Source organism: Salvia miltiorrhiza, chromosome 2 (genome assembly GCF_028751815.1).
Source record: "Salvia miltiorrhiza cultivar Shanhuang (shh) chromosome 2, IMPLAD_Smil_shh, whole genome shotgun sequence".
Classification (NCBI taxonomy): Eukaryota; Viridiplantae; Streptophyta; class Magnoliopsida; order Lamiales; family Lamiaceae; genus Salvia; species Salvia miltiorrhiza.
The window spans coordinates 36,548,789-36,562,277 of NC_080388.1; the positions used below are offsets into that span (position 1 = coordinate 36,548,789).

General features: G+C 41.8%; 1 protein-coding gene across 1 annotated transcript; it reads left to right on the forward strand.

The window, feature by feature from the left end:
• The first annotated feature begins 11,773 nt into the window (after positions 1-11,773).
• LOC131008389 (uncharacterized) lies at positions 11,774-13,171 on the forward strand. The gene is made up of 3 exons (XM_057935273.1): positions 11,774-11,896; positions 11,945-12,091; positions 13,100-13,171. Exons 1-3 carry the CDS (start codon positions 11,774-11,776, stop codon positions 13,169-13,171), a joined length of 342 nt encoding a protein of 113 aa, XP_057791256.1.
• Positions 13,172-13,489: the final 318 nt, after the last annotated feature.

Genomic DNA, 13,489 nt, shown 5'->3' on the forward strand with positions numbered 1-13,489 from the left:
AAGCTCAGAAAGTGCCCAAGCCATGGATTTGATGAAGGCACGCTAGTGATAATGTTCTACAATGCCTGTGGGGAGCGTACAAGGATGCACATGGATACAGCTGCAGGTGGCTCTCTACTTCAGAAGAGCAGTTCTGATGCATGGAACATTATTGATAGTATGGCTTCTACAAGCTACCAATGGCCATCTGAGCGAATACAATTGAAGAAGGTTGCAGCTGCTTCCAGTTCTGATCCTATTGCAGCAATGGTTACTCAACAAGCAGCAATGGCTACACAGCAGACAGCAATGGCTACACAGCTGGCAGAGTTGACTACAAAACTTGGTGAGTTGAATGTTGGACGTCATGAGCAAGCTGTGATAGACCCGTCAGTCATGGAAGATGTAAATTTTGTGAATGGCAGAAATTATGGGAATTTCCAACGAGGACAGCCAGGAATGTATGGCAGAAATCAACAGTTTCAGCAGGGTCCTCAGCAATTCCAGCCAGGAGCACGCCTACATCCAAACCTTTCTTACGGCAATCCGAACAATGCTTTGCAGCCTCCACCTGGATTTTTCTGTGTCTAGCGGATGAGTTATCAATGATCAAAAGAAAGATTCGATGGAAGACATGATGAAGCAGGTATTGGGAAAGATAGGTGGTTTGGAGACGAATGTAGGTGCGTGGAAGACCAACATGGAGAACCAAGTGAGTCAAATAGGAAATCATGTTTCATCACTGTCCAAACAAGTGCAGATTTTGGAGACTCAAGTTGGTCAAATTGCCAACCAAGCAGCTGCGCAGCACACACCAGGAAAGTTTCCTAGCAACACTGAGATCAATCCTAAAAATCAGCGTAATGCGATTCATCTAAGGAGCGGGACTCAGTATCAGAATCATCCAGAGCTGCAGGATGGAAAGGAAAAAAGGTGTAGAGATCATTGAGGAGGATGATTTGGAGACGATTGTTTGCGATTCGCCGCCTACTTCTAAGGCATCGAGTTCTACTGCTGTGAAGGAGCCCAATCCTACTCCTACTTTTCCCAGGCCAGAGTACAAGCCTGTAGCGCCTTTCCCGAATCGCTTGGAAAGCCAAAGATGGATGCGAAGTTAGCCAAGTTTATGGAGGTATTCTCAAAGCTTCACATCAATATTCCTTTACTTGACGCTTTGAGAAATATGCCAGGCTATGCCAAGTTCCTCAAGGATGCAGTCTCCAACAAGAAGAAGTTGGGGAAATATGAGACGATTAATCTTTCCGAGGAATGCAGGTGCTGTGCTACAAAGAAGCTACCATTGAAGCAGAAGGATCCTGGCGCAGCTTACTATAGCTTGTGTGATTGGAGGGCAGAATTTCTCATGTGTCTGTTAGATTAGGGGCAAGCATCAATTTGATGCCTCTCTCTATTTTCAACCGGTTGGAAGATTGGAGAAATCAAACCTACATCTATTGCTTTGCAGATGGCAGATCGTTCCCTTACTTATCCCAAGGGAGTTGGTGGAGGATGTTCTAGTGCAGGTTGGAGCAGTTTATTCTTTCCTGCAGATTTCGTAGTATTGGACATGCCGGAGGACAAGAATAACTCCATTGATCTTGGGGCTGCCGTTTCTAGCTATGGGCCGTGCGTTGATAGATGTTCAGGAGGGAGATCTGACTTTCCGTGTCAATGATGAGAAGATGACGTTGTCTATCTATGATGCGATGAAGAAGCCATGAGCCACAAGTTGAGGATTGCAACCTAATTGATACTATGGTGGATTTTCCTGCAGCTGTAGATGATCCTTTGGAGGAGTGCATCACACAGTCCTTATATCCTTATTCCGATCTTGATGAGGCGTGCGATGAGATTTTAGATTATATTGCAGAGCTGGAGGCCGTAGAAAGCCATCCCATCGATCCTGTGCCTTACATGGATATTCACAAACCTATTGATGGGGGAAGCAAGTCCACGGAAAAGGGAGCTGATTTTCCTGCGCCAGCTGCAGCTACAGCTGCACCCAAACTTGAGCTGAAGCCGCTTCCTGAGCACTTGAGGTACCAATTTTTGGGGGAGAATGAAACGTTTCCTGTTATTGTGTCTGCTTATTTATCTCCGTTGGAGTTGGAGAAATTGATGCGAGTGTTGAGGAAATACAAGTCTGCTATAGGATGGTCTATTTCTGACATCAAAGGAATTAGTCCTTCTATTTGCATGCATCGTATTTTATTAGAGCAGGAATACAAACCTAAGGTGCAGCCGCAGCGACGTTTGAATCCGGCGATGCAAGAAGTTGTGAGAAAGGAGGTTGATAACACTCATATTTCCATGGTTTTTAATATTCATATGATGTTAATTTTATAGGAAATTGAGTGTTGGATGATTGTTTTGTGCTTAATTTGCTTTATCTTGTGAAACATGATTCTTACTCGAACTTTGAAGGAATTTGAAGATTTATTAGTTCGAATTTGGAACAATGTTCTCAAATAGAAGTTGTAGATCGTCTCGATATGAGTTCGTGAGCACAAACGGATCATAAATCGGAGTTCGGACGAGAAAGTTATGGCCGAAACAAAAACGTCGCGCGCAGTAGTCAAAATTCGGCGACCTAAACGGCGACCTCCGAGTTGGTCGCCGAAATTCCTGTTTCAAATTTGCACTACGAGCGTTAAATTCGGCGGGCGCCGAATTTGGCCGATTTTCAGACCAAAAACGGCGACCAATTCGGCGATTGCCGAGTTTGGTCGCCGATATGGGCGGTTTTGCGAGATTTTCCGATTTTTAGAGTTCTTCTGGGTTTCAAACACTGTATTTTACCCTGACACTATAAATAGGTCTTCTTTTGACCTATTTTGGGTTCCCAGCTTTAGTTTTTCAGTTCCCAACTTTATTTTCTCAGTTTTATAGCTTTAGAACTTTTTAGCTTTCCAGTTTTCAAGGCTTGGATCAAGATTGAAGATTCAAGCCGCTACAATCGTTTCAATTCGGTTTTTATACAATTTGTTTTTACAATTGCGTTCAATTTAATTATGTTTATGTTTGATTTTATTATGTCTGGCTAGTCTTTTAATCTGAACCTAGGGTTTGTATATAGCTGATTGATTATGTGTTTTTGATTTATTGATATCAATTTGCCCTCCAACTTATGATTCATGATTCCTGGTGCTTAATCTTTGTGAATTATCTGATCAATGATTTACATGTTTAGCTGTTCAGTTTGAGTCTTGAATGCGATAATTGTTCAGCCGATTCAGGAATGCATGATATAGTGTTAGCCTTGAGTCTTGAATGCGATAGGTGAAGCTATAGGAAGCTATTCTTTATGTGCTATTGGGAGTTAATTTATTCCTTGGAGTCTTGAATGTGAAAAGGGATTAATTAATCTACGTTCATAGGTGGTCGTTAGAGACGCTTGTGGATAGTATAGTGATCTTTCATCAGGGTTGGATTAAAATTGGTAATTGAATCAATAGGTTGAATGCATGTAGTTGATTGGTGAAAATACATCCCTAGGGTCAGAGCTTTTCTTATATTTGAGTTAATTATCATAGTTTTTATGCTCTTTAGTTTTATTTAGTTAATCTTAGTTTAATATTCACCTTCATAATCGTTTTACTTGCATATGTGAGAGTCTGTGTAGGAGATAGATAGAGTGATTTCGTCTTACAGTCCCTGTGATACGATATCCGATTGCTGTTTATACTACGATTACACCGTGTTAGTTGCGGTATTTTTGTTGCTAATAAAATAGTGATCAACTTTTTGGCGCCGTTGCCGGGGACTGTTTAGATTTTGCTTTAATATTTCCAATAGGACTTTATAGTACTGCAAGTTTTTTTTGTTTTTATTTTTCTTTTCTGATCTTTTTGCTGTTTCTGTAGGTTGCATATGAACACACGATCTCACGGAAATCCTCTCTTTGAGTTTGACCCTGAAATCAATAAAACCTTGCGCAACCTAAAGAAGCAGAACGATCAAGTTGAGACAGAAACGATGGCTACTCCAGAGCAAATCCAAATTCGAGCTTTGCAAGAGCAGTTGAAGAAGCTGCTTGATGCACAGGAGACAAGAGAGGCTCAGAAACAACCAGCCATCAATGAAGCGTTCATACCACAGTATGTGTACCAGGAGCCCCCACGAGTGAACGTTAACAACTTTGAGCTGAAAACGGGTTTGATCACGATGGTCCAACAGAGCCAATATGGTGGACAAGCGATTGAAGACCCTAATGCGCACCTGGCGCATTTCCTGGAGCTGTGTAGCACGGTGAAGATGAATGGTGTCCCTGATGACATTATCCGTCTTCGTCTTTTTCCCTTCTCACTGCGGGATAAGGCGAAGTCGTGGTATCATACGCTGCAGCTGGGAGAGAATATCGTGTGGGAGGATTTGGCTCATGCATTCCTACGCAAGTTTCATCCCCGCCTGGCCTTACGTTGAAGTTGAAGATGGACATCGTACAGTTTCAACAGTACGATGGAGAAAAGCTAGCGGAGACTTGGGAGCGGTATCAGGAGAAGCTCAGAAAGTGCCCAAGCCATGGATTTGATGAAGGCACGCTCGTGATCATGTTCTACAATGCCTGCGGGGAGCGTACAAGGATGCACATGGATACAGCTGCAGGTGGCTCTCTACTCCAGAAAAAGTTCTGAGCATGGAACATTATTGATATGGCTTCTACAAGCTACCAATGGCCATCTGAGCGAATACAATTGAAGAAGGTTGCAGCTGCTTCCAGTTCTGATCCTATGCAGCAATGGTTACTCAACAAGCAGCGATGGCTACACAGCAGACAGCAATGGCTACACTCAGAGTTGACTACAAAACTTGGTGAGTTGAATGTTGGACGTCATGAGCAAGCTGTGATAGACCCGTCAAGCATGGAAGATGTCAATTTTGTGAATGGCAGAAATTATGGGAATTTCCAGCAAGGACAACCAGGAATGTATGGCAGAAATCAACAATTTCAACAGGGTCAGCAGCAGTTCCAGCCAGGAGCACGCCCGCATCCTAACCTTTCTTACGGCAATCCGAACAATGCTTTGCAGCCTCCACCTGGATTTTCTGTGTCTAGCGGAGGAGTTATCAATGAGCCAAAGAAAGATTCGATGGAAGACATGATGAAGCAGGTGTTGGGAAAGATAGGTGGTTTGGAAACGAATGTAGGTGCGTGGAAGACCAACATGGAGACCCAAGTGAGTCAAATAGGAAATCATGTTTCATCACTGTCTAAACAAGTGCAGATGTTGGAGACTCAAGTTGGTCAGATGGCCAACCAAGCAGCTGCGCAGCACACACCAGGAAAGTTTCCTAGCAACACTCAGTTCAATCCGAAGAGCCAACATCAACAGCCTCAGCAAAATCAGCAATGTCATTCCATACGGGTGGTTGATAATTCAGTTGAGGATGAAGAGCAGCGGGACGGCAAGAATGGAAAGGAAAAAATGTAGAGATTATGGAGGAGGATGACCTGGAGACGATTGTGTGCGATTCGCCGCCTACTTCTAAGGTATCGTCGAATACCTCTGCTGTTAAGAAGCCTATTCCTACTCCTACGTTTCCCAGGCCAGAGTACAAGCCTGTAGCACCCTTCCCGAATAGCCTGGCAAAGCCGAAGATGGATGAGAAGTTTTTGGAGACATTTAAGAAGTTGGCTGTGAATATTCCTTCCGTGGAGATCTTGAGAAACAAGCCAAATGAGGTGCAAATTGTGAAGGCTGTGATGGAAAAGAAGAGAGCATTCAATGAATTTGAGGAGGTGCTCGCAGTGAAGGAGTATCAGTTGGCTCCAAAGAGAGAAGATCCAGGCAGCTTCAATATTCCTGTGAAGATTGGAAAGTCACTGTTTGAGGAAGTGATGTGTGACACCGGAGCAAGCATAAATGTCATGCCTCTCAAAGTGTATAGGAAGTTGCAACTGGGGGATTTGAAGCCAACTAACAAGACAATTCAGCTTATTGATAAGTCTTGCTCTAAACCTCTAGGAGTAGCGGAAGATGTGCTTGTGAAAGTGAGTGATTTTTTCTTCCCAGTCGACTTTGTAGTGTTGGATATTCCGGAGGATCCAAAGATGCCTTTGTGTTAGGAAGACCTTTCCTTGCCACATGTGGAGCAAAGCTAGATATGCAAAGGGGGACGATGACATTGGGAGCCTATGGGGAAACTGTGATTTTCAAGAAACCTCCACCAAAGAAGTTCCCCAGAATGAAGTGATTAATTTGGCTGACAGTTTTCTAGCAAATTCGGAGGATGAAGAGGTTGAGAATGAGCTGCCCAAGTATGAAGCCAAGAAAAAAACTCCAAAACCAAAAGAAGTTCTAACTTTTGAGATGTGTTTGTTTTTGGAGCATGATGGGGGTCTTTGAAAACCCATACCCCCAAGAAGAAGAAAGTGAAATTTCGATTTTTCGAACAAGAATGAGAAGGGGCAATGCTTGTGGAGGATGTTCGAGCCAAGAGAAGTGTTTTGGTGGAGAGGCACCCAAGAGTAGAAAAGCTTTCCAATGGTTAGAGTGTTGTTTCCGACCTCCATGAGTTTTTGAGGTATCGTCGAGCTCTAGACGTTAAATTAAGCACTTGTTGGGAGGTAACCCAACCGTTTTTGTTTTGTTTTTCTTTCTTTTAGTTTCGTTTGTTTCTTTTTGTTTGTTTTTTGTTTGGGTTTTAGTGCAGCGTTGAGCTTGGAAGATGCGGGAACTCGCGCTTTGTTCATACCACCACCATGGAGCATGTTTTTCTGTGAGTAGTGACACACATATCATCATCCCTCCAAACTTATTTTCGAACTTATGTTCTGTAATAAGTTTGGGGGAGGGGGGTGAGAGTAGATATGTGTATCACTTTTATCTTTTTGTTAGCTTTATTGTTTTAGTATCATTGTTTCCTGCTTGGTTGGTGGTGTGTGATTGTTTTTGATGATTATACTCCATTAGATTTCTGGTAAGATGCCAATGATGATTTCTGAAAAAAATTTGGAATTTGATTTTCTTTGATGATTTAAGTATAATTGGAACTAATTTGCATAATTCTAGAGTGATTTTGACCTTGACTTTTGGACGTTGAATAAACCTGTGAGATTTTGAGCCATAACTGTTTTTCATACGCAGTTTATTCTTTGTTGTGAGTTTTGTCATGCATGTGGTGATCTTCTAGAACTTGCCATGGTTTCTGTGTCGAGGTTGCTGTTGTGCCCAGGATTATGAGATGATTTTAGGCCATCTTTTGTTAGCCACAATTTTTCCCAAACACTATCCTTGAAAATTTATCCTTTGTTATCCACTTTGAGCCTATTAGCTTTTATTTTTTAGCTGGATGATAGGGGGTGATGAAGTATATGGGAATCTTTGTGTGGTGAATATTCATAGTGGGTTGTGAAAAAGAAGGGATGATTTGTGTACTATTTACTCTTATAGCTCTAGAAAAGTTGTGGAAAGAAAAGAAAAGAAAAAAGTTGTAGAAAAGAAAAAGAAAAGAAGAAAAAGAAAGTCGAGTGTATATTGAGATATTTGTTTGAAAATCGACTTTGTGTGTTGGAAATAAATGGAGAGCATAAAATGTTTAGTTTGTTGTGATGATTAAATCCCTTGAGTTGTGTTGATTATGGTGATATAGTTGGGTGGAAGATGGAATTTATTCCATGCTTGATTAGTGAAGCTATATGGTGTTCTTGATCTATTTGAGTCACTTAGCCTATATTTCCCTACCTTAACCAATGTCCCTACATTATAACCCAAAGAAAAGACCTTTTTGATCTTAGTCTGCACACTTTTAGCGATGGAGATTGTAGACGATTGGCAAGCTATGGTAAGTGATCTATATTGCATTGAATTCGATGAGAGTATACACGTCCTTCCATCAAATTGAGAGTTGAGTGATACACATACCTTGTGAGATTCAATTGTTTGGAATGTCAAGGTTGATTTTGCTATAGGTTGTGTTTATTGGTGAATTTTGTGCTTAATTGTTGAGGATTTGAGAATTCTATCATTCTTTATCTTTCGGAGGCATCGATGAGCTATTTCTTACCCATTCGTGTTATTGATTTTATTCTTCCCATTATTCGAGGACGAACAATGGCTTAATTTGGGGGAGTTGATAACACTCATATTTCCATGGTTTTTAATATTCATATGATGTTAATTTTATAGGAAATTGAGTGTTGGATGATTGTTTTGTGCTTAATTTGCTTTATCTTGTGAAACATGATTCTTACTCGAACTTTGAAGGAATTTGAAGATTTATTGAGTTCGAATTTGGAACAATGTTCTGAAATAGAAGTTGTAGATCGTCTCGATATAGTTCGTGAGCGCAAACGGATCATAAATCGGAGTTCGGACGAGAAAGTTATGGCCGAAACAAAAACACGCGCGCAGCAGTCAAAATTCGGCGACCTAAACGGCGACCGCCGAGTTGGTCGCCGAAATTCCTGTTTCAAATTTGCACTACGAGCGTTAAATTCGGCGGGCGCCGAATTTGGCCGATTTTCAGACCAAAAACGGCGACCAATTCGGCGATTGCCGAGTTTGGTCGCCGATATGGGCGGTTTTGCGAGATTTTCCGATTTTTAGAGTTCTTCTGGGTTTCAAACACTGTATTTTACCCTGACACTATAAATAGGTCTTCTTTGACCTATTTTGGGTTCCCAGCTTTAGTTTTTCAGTTCCCAACTTTATTTTCTCAGTTTTATAGCTTTAGAACTTTTTAGCTTTCCAGTTTTCAAGGCTTGGATCAAGATTGAAGATTCAAGCCGCTACAATCGTTTCAATTCGGTTTTTTACATTTGTTTTTACAATTGCGTTCAATTTAATTATGTTTATGTTTGATTTTATTATGTCTGGCTAGTCTTTTAATCTGAACCTAGGGTTTGTATATAGCTGATTGATTATGTGTTTTTGATTTATTGATATCAATTTGCCCTCCAACTTATGATTCATGATTCCTGGTGCTTAATCTTTGTGAATTATCTGATCAATGATTTACATGTTTAGCTGTTCAGTTTGAGTCTTGAATGCGATAATTGTTAGCCGATTCAGGAATGCATGATATAGTGTTAGCCTTGAGTCTTGAATGCGATAGGTGAAGCTATAGGAATCTATTCTTTATGTGCTATTGGGAGTTAATTTATTCCTTGGAGTCTTGAATGTGAAAAGGGATTAATTAATCTACGTTCATAGGTGGTCGTTAGAGACGCTTGTGGATAGTATAGTGATCTTTCATCAGGGTTGGATTAAAATTGGTAATTGAATCAATAGGTTGAATGCATGTAGTTGATTGGTGAAAAACATCCCTAGGGTCAGAGCTTTTCTTATATTTGAGTTAATTATCATAGTTTTTATGCTCTTTAGTTTTATTTAGTTAATCTTAGTTTAATATTCACCTTCATAATCGTTTTACTTGCATATGTGAGAGTCTGTGTAGGAGATAGATAGAGTGATTTCGTCTTACAGTCCCTGTGGATACGATATCCGATTGCTGTTTATACTACGATTACACCGTGTTAGTTGCGGTATTTTTTTGCTAATAAAATAGTGATCAGAGGTGCTCAAGTGGTTAGATGCAGGAATCATATATGCCATCTCTGATAGTGAGTGGGTGAGCCCAACTCAAGTTGTCTCTAAGAAGGGAGGCATGACTGTGGTTAAGGATGAGAGAGATGAGCTTATAGCTACGAGGCTGGTCACAGGATGGCGCGTGTGCATTGACTATCGAGCTTTGAATGCAGCCACACGTAAGGATCACTTTCCTTTGCCATTTATTGATCAGATGCTTGACCGCTTGGCAGGATATGAGTACTATTATTTCTTGGATGGGTACTCGGGCTACAATCAAATTATGATAGCCCCGGAGGATCAGCATAAGACCGCTTTTACTTGTCCCTATGGCGTTTTTGCTTTTAGGAGGATATCTTTTGATCTCTGCAATGCTCCTGCCACTTTTCAACGCTGCATGATGGCGATTTTCCATGGGTTGATTGAAAACATTATGGAGGTATTCATGGATGATTTTTCTGTTTTTGGTTCCTCCTTTGATAATTGTTTGGACAATCTTGCTCAAGTGTTGCAGCGTTGTGAGGAGACGGCACTAGTGCTAAATTGGGAAAAATGCCACTTCATGGTTCGAGAAGGCATTGTTTTGGGGCATAAGATTTCTGCCCAAGGTTTGGAGGTGGATCGTGCGAAGATCGTGGCTATAGAGAAGTTGCCGCCTCCTACGTCTGTGAAGTCGGTGCGGAGTTTTCTGGGCCATGCAGGATTTTATAGGCGATTCATCAAAGACTTCTCCAAGCTGTCCAAGCCACTTTGTGCTTTGCTAGAGAAGGATGTGAAGTTTGTCTTCACCGATGAGTGCCTCGTGTCCTTTGAGAAGTTGAAAGCTGCACTAACCACTACGCCAGTTTTGATCACGCCGGATTGGAGTGCCCCGTTTGAGTTGATGTGCGATGCTAGCGATTGGGCCGTGGGAGCTGTGTTGGGGCAAAAGAGAGATAAGTTGTTCAAGGTAATTTACTACACAAGTAAAACTTTGGATTCTGCGCAGATGAACTACACTACCACGGAGAAGGAGCTGCTAGCTGTGGTGTATGCTTTTGATAAGTTCCGTTCTTATTTGATTGGAACTCATTCAATTGTCTACACTGATCATGCCGCCATCCGCTACTTGTTCACAAAGAAGGACTCCAAGCCCCGCTTGATTCGTTGGATCTTATTACTGCAAGATTTTGATATGGAGATCCGAGATCGCAAGGGATGTGAGAATGTGGTAGCTGACCACTTGTCTCGATTGGAGAATCCGATCGAGGGGGATGATCCGAAGATGGCCATTAATGAGTCTTTTCCCGATGAGCAGATTTGGGCGGTACTATTTAAGGATCCTTGGTATGCCGATTATAGCAACTACTTGGTTATTAGAGCTCTTCCCGAGGGGTTATCGCACTATCAAAAGAAGAAGTTCCTCCATGATGTCAAGTTCTATTATTGGGAGGATCCTTACCTATACCGGAGGTGCGCCGATGGCTTTATTCGGCGATGTGTTAGGGAGCATGAATGGCCGAAGATCATTGAGGAGTGCCATAGCTCACCTAGTGGAGGTCACTTTGCAGCCAACCGCACTGCCATGAAGGTAAATCATAGTGGATTTTATTGGCCTTCAATTTTTGCAGACTGCCATGCTTTCGTGAAGTCTTGTGATCGATGCCAACGCATGGGCAACATTACCAAGCGGGATGAGATGCCGCAAAACATCATTGTTGAGGTAGAGCTATTTGATGTTTGGGGAATTGACTTCATGGGTTCCTTTCCCTCCTTCATGTGGTTTTTCCTATATATTGCTTGCGGTTGAGTATGTGTCTAGATGGGTGGAGGCAATCCCGACTGTCACCAATGATTCAAAGGTAGTCATTAAATTCTTGCAAAAGAATATTTTGACTCGATTCGGAGCACCGAGAGCGTTGCTTAGTGATGGGGGTTCGCACTTCAACAACAAGCTGCTAGCAAGCGTTTTGGCGAAGTATGGAGTAAAGCACAAGGTGACGACTCCATATCATCCTCAAGCTAATGGGCAGGCAGAGTTGGCAAATCGAGAAATCAAGCAGATTTTGGAGAAGAGCGTCGCCAACAAGAAAGATTGGGCAAAGCACTTGGATGATGCTCTTTGGGCGTATCGCACCGCCTACAAGACTCCAATTGGTATGTCTCCTTATCAACTTATTTTTGGCAAATCCTGTCATTTACCTGTTGAGATAGAGCACAAGGCATATTGGGCGACGAGGAGAATCAATTTGGAATTCAAGGAGGTTGGTCATACAAGGCGAGATATGTTGACAGAGTTGGATGAGTGGAGGAATGAAGCGTATGAGAGTTCCCGTATTTACAAGGAAAGGGCGAAGAAGTTTCATGATTTGAGCATTCGCACAAAGGAATTCAAGCCGGGACATGAGGTACTCTTGTATGATTCTAAGCTTCGACTTTTTCCTGGCAAGCTGTAGTCTAGATGGAGAGGTCCATATGTGGTTCACAAGAGCAATTGGAATGGGACTTATGAGTTGCTTGCATCGAATGGGTCCACTTTCACTGTTAATGGACATCGCCTCAAACCGTACTTCAAAGCTGAGTTGGACCACGACGTGGAAGTGGTCAATTTCATTGATCCATAATTGGAGGTATCGTCAAGCTATAGACGTTAATTTTAGCACTTGTTGGGAGGTAACCCAATTTTACTTGCTTTGTTAGGTTTTATTTGTTTTTCCTTGTTTTTGTTTGTCCCTTTGCTCTTCTCGTTTTTACTTAGTTTTTACCTTGTGAGTTTATGTTCATTTTTCATGTTTGTGCTAGTGTGTTTAGTTTTTGCAGAATAAAAAAAAAAGGGGGCGAAAAATCAAAAACGACGACCAATCATCAAATTCGGCGACCCGTCTTCAAATTCGGCGATCGCCGGCCAAGTCGCCGAATTCCCTGGATGCATTTTACATTAGAAGCTGAAAAACGGCGGTCGCCGAATTGCTGCTTTATTTTGCCGAAAAATGGCGACCAACTCGGCGATCGCCGAGTTGGTCGCCGAGTTGCCCAGGTTCTTTTAAGTTGCGATTTTCTTCTCCTTTCTTTCACTTTACACCTAAAACACACACTCAGCACACATAGTAGTCAAATTTTCGAATTTTCTTCATCCAATTACTCCCAAACGACTTTGAATCTTCACAATTCCTTCCATACATTCACTACCCACATCATTATCTTCCATTCCATCCGATTACTTCGGGTTTTCATCCACCAAATCGGGAGATTCACGAATTTGGGGTTTTTGCTCAAGAACACTTGAATTTTCGAAAATCACTCCTAAATCCTCAAGGTATGTGCTTCTAACTCTTAATCTAGTGTTATTCCTATACTACTACTATGTTTCTTTGGTTTGATTGTGAAATTTTTGATGGGTTAGTAGAGCTAGGGTTTATGCTAGAACTTTTTATGAGCTTAATTGTTTAGGGAGTTTGAATCAATTGCTTTGTGTTGGTGTTTGAACTTATTGATAGATCATTGTTGGTGTTGATGAGTGATGGAATCCACAAGAGCATGCTAGTTCTAGAATTGTTAAGTCTCAAGGGGATATTGTCTTTGCTTTGATTTTGATTGGTCTTTATTTGAAGATTATATGTGATGTTGATTGTGGCATTGATAATATTCATGAGGCTTTGTATCTTTTGAAAGACTTAGCATGATGTGGGGGATTATGATAGACGCAAGAAGTTGTTTTTTGTCAAGAGAGATGGGAAGGGGGTGCTAGTTGGCTTGTTTTGAAATCTTGTGGATGTTTAAATGGTTTCTAACTAGCACTTAATCCAGGTACAATGGCCCCAAAGAAGCGTAGAACCGCCGGAGCCTCAAGCTCACGCCAACCGGGCGAATATACACGGGAGGACCCCGAGTTTCATGGGGTAGTCCTGATATCCGACGATGATAGGGTCCGGTTTAAGAAGCTTGCCAAGAAGGGGATTGAAATCACACGGTATGCCGATCATGACCTTCTCCGGGAGATG